At 39.7% G+C, this 10,040-nt stretch overlaps 1 protein-coding gene across 1 annotated transcript; it reads right to left on the reverse strand.

The window, feature by feature from the left end:
- Positions 4,571-6,891, reverse strand: LOC107646456. Its single transcript, XM_016350639.1, has 3 exons — positions 6,045-6,891; positions 5,530-5,729; positions 4,571-5,398 (listed from the first exon to the last, which is right to left on the reverse strand). The coding sequence occupies exons 1-3, from the start codon at positions 6,889-6,891 to the stop codon at positions 4,571-4,573; spliced, it is 1,875 nt and encodes a 624-aa protein (XP_016206125.1).

Consider the following 10,040-nt stretch of genomic DNA (forward strand, 5'->3'; position numbering starts at 1 on the left):
AGCGGGGAAGGGGAAGGGGGGAGAGGAGGAGGACGGCGCCGGCGAGGTTTGGAGCCGCCGTCGCGAGCCAGGGAGAGAGCTTTTGCTTCTGCACCACTGCTCCTCACTGTCGTGTTCTCACTGCTGCTCCTTGCCGCCTCGCCGTCTCGCCGCTGCACCTCCCCGCTTCTGCTTCGGCCTCTGTTTCTGCTTTGTTTTCTGCTTTGTCTTCTGCTTCTTGCTTCTGCCTCTACTTTCTGCTTCTACTTGAGCTTTTGCTTGAATTTCTGCTGCTTCTGTTTTTTCTGGGTCTGCTTCTACTTCTACTTCTACTCTGATTTTGATTTGTTATTTTCTGATTTCATTATTGTTGTGTGTTGATTTAGTTGTGAAATTTGATGTCGTTGTTTCTGGATTTGAATAATGTTTTAGTTGTTGGTATTGTTGAATCTGATTATAAGTATTTGATGGAAGTAAGGGGTAGTGGTGGTGAAATAAGGGAGGTCGTGGTGGTGGTGGTAAAGGTGCTGGTGGTGGTGGTGGAGGGTATTTTTATTCGTAAAAAGTTAAAAGGACGATTTTAATATGAAATAAAACGTTAAGGACGATTCTAAATAAAAAATTATATTAGGAATAATTTTGATTTTGACCATAAACATTAGAGACCAAAATAATATTTATCTCTAAATTTTAAGTCACTCAAGACTCGAAGAATATCATCATAAACTATTTTATATTTTTATCCGTAAAATTATTTATTTATTATCTTATTAGCAACAAATTTAAATATTTAAAATTATATATAAAATTTTTAATAATTTTATTTAATATTTAATTAAATCGGTTGAATTCAATTAAACTTTGATCAAATCATTAAATCAATAAATCAGTCGTTTTATTGGTTCATTGACCGATCCAATTCTCAATCTTAATCTACTAAAGATTTAAACCCCAAAAAAATAAATATTTTTTTCTATTATTAACTTCGATCAAATCTTGAACCCGAATATACCTATTGCAAGATAAGGAAATTTACCACTAAATCAAGTTCTCGCGTGTAGAAATAAACAAACTTATATAGTACCAATCAAATTAAAAGATATATTTTGTTGGATAAAATATAAATTATTATTTCTTTTATTGTTTATGGTATTCTCAAACTAACAAGTTAATAATTAATTTGTCGCGAATCTGAGCTCTATTTAAAGATTTATCGCCAATTAGTTATTGCATGTACGAGATAAGATTCAAATTCTCAATCTTTTTTTTTTTTGGTAGTCAAAGGGGGCTGAAAGCCCCAAAAAGAAAACAAACAGTTATAAATCAATAACACAACGGGGTAAGGAGACCCCTCTCATGTCATCATCTAAGATGGATCTCAAATCCATAAAAGGGGAGTCAATGAAGCTGTACCCTGCACCTCTCTCCTCCACACTTTTTTTTGCCAGCCAGTCTGCAGCCTGGTTACCTTCCCTATAGGTATGTCTGATTTTAACACTCCATTGTTTTTTCAACCAAACATTGATACTCCTGATTAAGTTGTTTGGGTGTTGATTCAGTCTCCTTCCTTTCGTAATTGCTTCATATACAGTCCTTGAGTCTACTTCAAGTTCCACTCTTTTGAACCCCAAATCCCAGGCAGTCTTCAATGCATAGCATACTCCCCACAATTCAGCTTGAAAGGCAGAACAAGTCCCTAAATTAGCCATGAAGCCGGCAACCCATCTCCCCCAATGGTCCCTTGCCAGGCCACCACATCCTGAACCTTTTTCGTTGGACGCCCCATCAGAATTGAATTTTATCCAGCCTTCTACAGGGGGTTTCCACGCTACTTCAATCTCCACTCTTCTTTTCTTTTGACAGAATAACTCCTCTTTTTTGAAAGCTTCATTTATGGAATTTGTTGTCTGGAAAATAGTTGCTATAGCGTCTATTGGCCGTCTGAAGGGAGGAGAGAAGATTTCACAGTTACGCCACCTCCATAGCCACCAGCATGTAACTGAGAATTTTGTGATCCATGGAGTTTGGTTATTCTTTCCTAGCTCTGTTGTTAAATTCCATCGGAGCCAAGCATCGAAGGGAGCTCTAAAGAAGCTTTGAATTTTACAGGGATTAATTAATTGAGTCCATATACTTGAAGCAACAGGACAATCTCGCAGGACATGGCTTTGATCTTCCGTCAGACTATTGCAACGATGACATTCATCTCCTGTACCAAATAATTTTCTTCTTCTCGCACCTGTCATCAATTTCCTATGCAAGGTTAGCCACATAAAGATTTTTATTTTCTGGGGTCCTTTCCATCCCCATAAAACTTCCCATATGCGGTCCTGTGTATCTGTCTGCTGGCTGATTTTTCTATATGTACTTGCTATGCTGAATTCTCCTGTTGGTGTCAAACTCCATAGAATTTTGTCTTCTTCAAGGTTATCCCAAGGGGGATGTATGGCCTGAATTTTATAGATTATGTTATCTGGAAGATATCTTCTGAGTAAGTTAAAATCCCATCCTCCATTTAGGTCAGTAGCTTCTGTGAGAGTGATTTCCATGTTTTCCTTTTCTACTGGTATGATAGCTTTTTGGATTAAGCTACCTTCGTTCTTAAGCCAGGGGTCAATCCATAGCCGAATTCTCCTACCATTTCCAATGGAAAACTCAATGTTATCTTTAAAAGAACCCTATACTTTTGCTAAACTTCTCCACAGATCAGAGTCGGATTGCTTGCTGAGGATATTTTGTCTCAGGTCTTGTCCTCTCCCATATTTACTGAGCATTACTTGCGCCCATAAGCTTTCTTTTTCCATAACTAATCTCCAAATGATCTTTTGTAAAAAAGCCTCGTTCATCTTACTTAGCTTCCGAAAACCGAGACCACCCTCTTTAATTGGCTTGCATATAGTCTCCCAGCTTATAGCGTGAACCTTCCTGCTCTCTCTACCATCCCCCCAGATAAAGCTTCGCTGTATCCTTTCAACCTCTTTGCAAATACCTTTCGGGACTTGGGTATGCATCATATCATAATTGAGAATGGGACTGATGACTGCCTTGGCCAGGGTTATCCTCCCTGCCATCGATAAACAATTCATTTTCCATCCTCCTAGCTTGTTCTTTACTCTATCAAGAGTAGTTTTAAAGTTGTCCTTCTTCTTCCTGTTATCACTAATCATAGCTCCTAAGTATTTGCCAAGATTGGACTGTTCTTGGAATCCACTGATATTGCTGATTTGGTTCCTGAGCCTCTCTTCAACATTCTTAGAAAAAACAATTGCGGTTTTTTCTGCATTAATTTTTAAGCCAGAAACTTGTCCAAATCTGTTAAGAGCCCTCAAGATGCCTTCAATTTGGTCAACAGAAGCTTGTGAAAAAAGGATTAAATCATCCGCAAATAGGAGGTGGGAGATAAATGGTCCTTCTCTCCCTGCCCTCATAGGTTTCCAATCGCCTTTATCTACCAGGTCCTCTATAAAGTGTGATAGTTTATCCATAGCTATTACAAACAAGTACGGCGAGAGGGGGTCGCCTTGCCTGAGTCCCCGGATAGGAGTGATCATATCAGTTTTTCCTCCATTCCACAGAATTTTATAAGTCACCGAATTGATACACTCTTTTATGAGTCGTCTGGCCACACCTTCAATTCCAAATTCAGCTATGCATTCATCCACAAAGCTCCATCTCAAGCAATCATAAGATTTAGCAAAATCGATTTTTATCACCATGAACTTTTTCTTACCCTTCATACGCTTCATATCATGAATCATCTCCTTTGCAATAATGACATTATCATGAATGACTCTTCCTGGGACAAAACTGGATTGATTAGGGGAAATACGGTCATGTAAGGTAGGCTTAATTCTCTCCACCAACAGTTTAGAGATGCATTTATATACCACATTACAAAGAGCAATGGGTCGGAATTGTGATATAAATTCAGGTTGGTCAATTTTGGGTATGAGGGTAATGAGGGTTTGGTTTATTTCTCTTATCTCTTCTGGATTTTCCCAAATTCTTTTAATAAAACTATAGATAGAGTCTTTCACCATACTCCAATTCTCCTTATAGAAGTAGGCTGGGAATCCATCCTCTCCCGGAGCTTTTAGTGACCCAATGTGAAAAATAGCCTTCTGGATTTCTTCATTATTTGGCTGCTTCAGTAAGGCCGCTTTATGTTCATCTTTCATGACTGGGTAAGAGATAGGCAGATCAAGACTTAGGTAGTCTGTGGACTCTTCCTTATAAAGACTAGAGTAAAAGCTCACTGCCATGTCTTTGAGTTCTTGTTGTTCCTCACACCAAGATCCATCCCCTCTTCTAAGTTTTAAAATCCTGTTTTTCCGTCTCCTTATAGCTGTTTTTGTGTGATAAAACTTTGTATTGCGGTCTCCATCAACAATCCATTGCTGCCGAGATTTCTACAACCAAAGTAATTCCTCCTGGTTTAAAATTTGATCGAGTTCTCTTGACAAATCTCTTTCCAGCTTTTCTAGGTGAGGATTTCTTCCATAGGTGGGGGCTTTTTGAATACCCGCCAGTCTGTTCAAAATGGTTCTTTTCTTCCTGAAAACATTCCCAAAGACTTCTAAATTCCAACTCTTTAAAGCTTCAGTGAGGGATTCCAGGGCTCTCGGGAGGGGGTGTCATTTGTCCAAGTCTTCTCAATGAACTCGTTAAAAGATGGGTGTGTTTTCCACATGACCTCAAAACGAAAAGGTCTTTCTCCCAACAGTCTCATACCCGGGGTAAGTTTAACAAGGAGAGGGTGATGATCTGAATTGACTCTCGGAAGGATGTCCACCCTAGCATTCATGTATCTTCTTCGCCATTCAGCATTAGCTAGACCCCTGTCCAAGCGCTTGAAGACTCTCTCCATGCCGTCTCTTTGACCACCCTTCCAAGTATACTTTGATCTGACAAATCCCAGGTCTAAGAGGTTACAACTTTGTATCCAATTTTTAAATCTTCGGCACGCATGTTGGTCGGCTCTCACCCCACCTTTCTTCTCTCCTTCCTCTGCAATCTCATTAAAGTCTCCTATGACCATCCAAGCATCCGTAGTAGCATCAGCCAATCTTTTTAAGTTTTCCCATAAGTTTTTTCTAATTCCTTCTTGGGGACTTGCATAGACTGCTGTAAGCTTCCAAGGAGAGTGGCTAGGGTCCTTTACCTCCATGGCAACATATTGGTGGTGTGTCTCCAATATATTAATGGTCAGCGCTGGATTATCCCATAACACCCAGATTCCACCTACATAACCATCCGCTTCTTCCAAAAAGGAAAAGTTAAAACCAAGAGCTTTTATCACTTCTGTAGCTTTATTTCCACTACATTTTGGCTCATAGATTAGAGTAATATCAGGTCTGTGCCGAGACTTTATTTCTTTGAGTGTGCGAATTGTAGCCTTATTCGCAACACCTCTAATGTTCTAAGCAACAATAATCATGGTAAAAGTAAGCTAAAAGGAGGAACTCCTACTAAGGACAGCTGGAAAAACTTGAACCACAAAGGGGAAACAAAAGTGGTCCTGGACCATTAATTGCACTGCATGTCTTCCACCTGAGGTGGATTAACTCCTTGCTGAATTGCCTTATTTGCTTCTTCATTCTCATATACTAACATAGCTTCCACCAATTCACTAGTTTGTAGTGAGTTAAAAGGTGGATCAGGTGGTTTACTCTGGGCTGGATCTTCCAAAGCTGTCTGAGGGATAGCTAAGGAGAGTACTTGGCTTGGTTGAGTGGATACAATCCAATTTTCTTGAAAATGGGGAGGATGATCAGGGTTGTTCAAAATAAAGTCATTGGGCTGGACAGAGGAAGAGTTTGGTGTGTTGCAGGTTTGGGTCATGGCATAAGGGTTTTTGTCTAATTGGTGTTCTGGTTGGGAAACAGGGTTATTACTATTAATCTGTTGGTGTTGGATAGTGTTTTTTTCTGGTGTATTAGCTATTTGGGCTTGTTTATGGGCATGTGTGTTTGGGCTTTTTGGTCTGGTTGTGGACATATGGGTAGGGTTAACTGGCTTAGGAAGGTCTAGATTATTCTTCTTATGAGAGGAAGTTGAGGACATACCTTTGTCTTTTTCTGATTGTGGTTCATTACTGATTCCTGCCGTCGCTTTAGGATTGCTTTCTTCATTCCTTTCAGGTTCTTCCTCTGCTAGTACAGCAAAACGTGACTGTCGCCCCTCACTCTCTATCTTTCTTTCCTTCTCCTTTTCTTTTCCACCTCCTCCACTACTTGTACCTTCTCCTGGTTTTGTGGTCTTTTTGCCACGCGTAGACCTCTGTACTATCATCCAGGGGCCAAAGGCATCAGCAGGTTCCTCTATCACTTTTTTGCCCTTGTCAATATTCTTATTTCCATTTCTATCCTCTTCTTCAACCTCTGCATTTGTCGCTTGACCTTCCTTCTGGATTTGTTGCTCTGGTGAGGGGTCTTGTTTTCCTTCCTTGCAGTTGGCTTTGTCATGTCCCACTCTTCCACACCTAAAGCATACCAAATGAATGCCCTCATATTCCACTACATGAGTTTGTCCGTTAATCTGGTATTGAGAGACTAGAGGCTGTTGTAGGTCAACCTCCACACATAACCGTGCAAATTTTCTCCTTGTGATTTCTGCTGTATTTGTGTCCACCTTGATGGTTCTTCCCACAATGTTTCCTATTTTTTCCAAAATAGGTCTACAGTAGTAATCTATGGCCAAACCTGGAAGTCTAATCCAAGCTGCTATATTATCTATGGAAGTATTCATTGGATTGAAATCTGGTTTCCACATCCTTACTGAGAGGTAGTGATCCAGAATTTTCCATGGCCCCTCCATTAAAGCAAAATTCAGATCTTCAGAATTATAGAACTTGACAAGGAAAAACTCATTTCCGAGGTCAATGATGTCAATGCTTCCCCTCTTCCCCCACATCACCTCTAATCTCCTCTTCATAGCCAACAATGAGATTTTTCTCCCCAACAATTTAACAATGAGTGTGTCTCACCATTCCTTCCTGAGTTCTCTTTTCACTTCTTCTCCTATCACTAGATTGTAGAGGTCGTTTGGCATTTTTTTGACAATTATATCTGATTCATCCTCATCACTATCCTCTGGTTCTTCAACAGCTTCATCAGTAGCCATTTTCTCTATATTTTGATCACCCACCTCATTGGCAGCGTTCTTCCCCATTTTAACAATTTCTGCAAAAGAGTGGGGGACTCCTCCGACCCTGCTTTCTTGTTCCTTGTTGCTATTTTCTTCTCCTTGGGCCTCTTGTCTTCCCTGTTTCTGATGCTCGACCTCTATTTCCATCATCCATTCCTCCACTCTAGGTGTCAGAGCCATCTCCCCAGAGTATTCTTCCGCTTCTCCCGTCTTCCTCACCTTCTTTAAGTTTCTCAACGATGATTCTCCTTCCCTTCTCCTTTCTCTAGGATCATGGGATCTGGCCGCTCCCCCTCTCACATAAGCTCCTCTCATGGAGGACAAAAGTTCACTCGCACCAGTTGAAGGAAATAGTTATCAGTAGGGTTTATAGACCTCTTTTTCTTTAATAGAGTACACACAAATAAAAGCCCAATGCGAAGTTTCATAGTGTAAGCTATTGAGAGAAAAGGGACTAGCCCAAATGCCCAATTACCTTTTTTTTTTTTTAAATAAAAAGCACTCGAAGGAGAGAGAATTGATGTTTACATTGCTTTTGTTATACACTTTCTTTTTATATTTTTCATAGTATAAAAAATAAATATTTTTTTTCATTTTTTATTATCAATTATGTTTAATATTAAAATAAAAAAAAGAATACACAAAAATAATTGTTCTGAAAGTTACTTGAAACTGGGTTGTCTTTGGATTTGCAAGTAAGGCCCAAATCCTCAATGGAGCATATTCCGACTTATTCCACGTCTGGTGGCCGTCGTCCGAGTTGTTTGTGAGAATGTGCGGGGTGGTCCTGCAAAATACTCTGATGTTTAAGTCAACAAGGGTCTTAGCAGGTTTAAGTGTATTGGAACTTAAGCATACCTGAGGGGTGTCAGTGTATTTATGAGTGATGTGCCAATAACCACCGTCGGAGTAGTTTCACTTATGATGGTGGATAACCATCCCTTTATCTTAGGGTTGTTGAGATCTCTCTTCTAGAAGTGGGTGAGAGATATCAGGGGTTAGTTATAGCTCTTCTAGGAGGGAGTCATCAAGCAACGCTCTTATCCGACCTCTTAGAAGGTCGGTTATACGGTGGATGTCTTTTGGGCCTGGTCTATGTTTTTGGGCCAGACATGAACAATGCCCCTACTTGGATCCGATCTTTTTGCTTAATTCGGATACAAGTATATAAGAAGTCAGATCCTTTTAGGCTGGTTTCTGTGTTGAAATCGGAAAACCGACGTGATTTACACTCCGAAAAACCGATGTAATTCCAGGATGTGAACCGTTGCGTCTCTTGGCTTCTTCCTTTGGACACGTGGGATGCAGTTACATTTGTAATAGTGTACGTCTTTAATGAGGGAGATAATTTTTACGTTTCTGCCCCTTGGGTCTGTAAAAATGCTTTTTCCCCTTTCTCTCTCTTCTTTTCGCTTCTTCTTTTGTGTTTTAATTTTGAGTGAACCCTTTTCTTCTCGAGTCTTTCTGCTTATTCACCTATGTTAAAATCCCTTCCTTCTTCCTTTACGTTTGTTTTTCCAACCTTCAGTATTGAAGCCTGATTCTTCTTCTGAAGAATTTCGAAGAGTGCCGGATTTGCTTTCGAGGGAACTCTTTTGTTGTCTTCGCGCACTGCTATCCACCTTTCTAGGAGGAGAGGTTAGCTTTCCCTTTCCTATTAATGCACTGTTTTTTGTTGCTTTTTGAAGTGTAGTGGGTCTCTGTTTGTTGGTGAAGCCCTTCCTGTTTACTTTTTTTCGGGTTTGTTTGTTACTTACATTGTTATAATGATTCCATGATCATCTTTGTATGTGGAAATGTTTTTGAACAGTACTTGTGGTGACCGTTTATAACACATTTGTTCACTTTTCCAAGAAAATGCTTCTTCATGTTTGTCGAATGATTTTCTCTATAAGAAAAGGTGTTTCTTTTTGTTTTTAATTGGTAGTAACTCTTTTCTTTTCATAATGTAGGTATGTCTTTTCTAAATGTCTCGCCCAACTATTTCAAAAATATCTTCGAGGGTTCCTGAGGATCTGTTGAAATGGGTAGACTCTTCGGTTCTTTGTGCTGTTTCTATGGTAGATAGTATTTTTGTAGATAAGTTTCGCAAATACCATAGGCTTTGTAGCTCTAAGGATGATGAGGTAAAATACGAGTTAGTTTCCTCTGACCTTGAAGACAGGGTTTGTTTTGGCCGAGTCGTTAATTCGGAGTTGTAGTTTATCTTCATGTACGATTGCCTTTTCACCCGACTTGGGGTGACCTTCCCCTTTACTGATTTTGAAACTGAGGTCTTATCTTGCTGTAAAGTCGCTCCTTCCCAACTGCACCCAAATTCTTGGGGTTTCATGAAGATCTATCAGCTTGTGAGTCATGAGCTTGATTTTCTGACTTCTTTAAAGATATTTTTCTTTTTATTTCATCTTACCAAGCCTTTTAGTGCTACTTCAAATAAAAATAAGCAGCAGTAGGTGTCCTTCCGAGCCATCCAAGGTCGGAAAATTTTTTTGCATCTTTGACGAGTCATTCCATGATTTCAAAAACTTCTTCTTTAAAGTCTGTGCGACTGAGGGTCACCACCCTTTCTTTTTGAATGAGAATAATGAGTCCCATTTTCCATTGTACTGGATGGAAGCTGCCCCTGTCGAGAAATATAATCTGACAGACTTGAATGAGGTCGAGGAGACAATAGTTGAGTTTTTTAGAGAGGCTTAGGAACGGGGTCCAAACCTTGATACCAAAAAGTTCTTTCTCGGGACTCCGAATTATGTCTGTACAGAGCTAGGTAGTTTTTATTGCTTTTCAGGTATCTTCATTGGTTTTTCTGACTTATTTGTTAACGCTTCGTATTCTTTTTATAGAAAAAATGAAAATCGGTTCCAAGGCTTACCAAAAGGTCCAAGAGGCAAAAAGGAATGCCCGTGCCCGAGCTG

The sequence above is a fragment of the Arachis ipaensis genome, chromosome B06 (genome assembly GCF_000816755.2).
Source record: "Arachis ipaensis cultivar K30076 chromosome B06, Araip1.1, whole genome shotgun sequence".
Taxonomy (NCBI): domain Eukaryota; kingdom Viridiplantae; phylum Streptophyta; class Magnoliopsida; order Fabales; family Fabaceae; genus Arachis; species Arachis ipaensis.

What these genes read in the sequence shown, in the direction of transcription:
- LOC107646456 (XM_016350639.1), bottom strand. Translation starts at nt 6,891, where the DNA reads ATGTGGGGGAAGAGGGGAAGCATTGACATCATTGACCTCGGAAATGAG. An exon ending in ACAATCAGAAAAAGACAAAG is followed by an intron (nt 5,730 to 6,044) that starts GTATGTCCTCAA and finishes CCCATTTTCAAG; the next exon opens with AAAATTGGATTGTATCCACT. An exon ending in AAGGAGTTAATCCACCTCAG is followed by an intron (nt 5,399 to 5,529) that starts GTGGAAGACATG and finishes ATTGTTGCTTAG; the next exon opens with AACATTAGAGGTGTTGCGAA.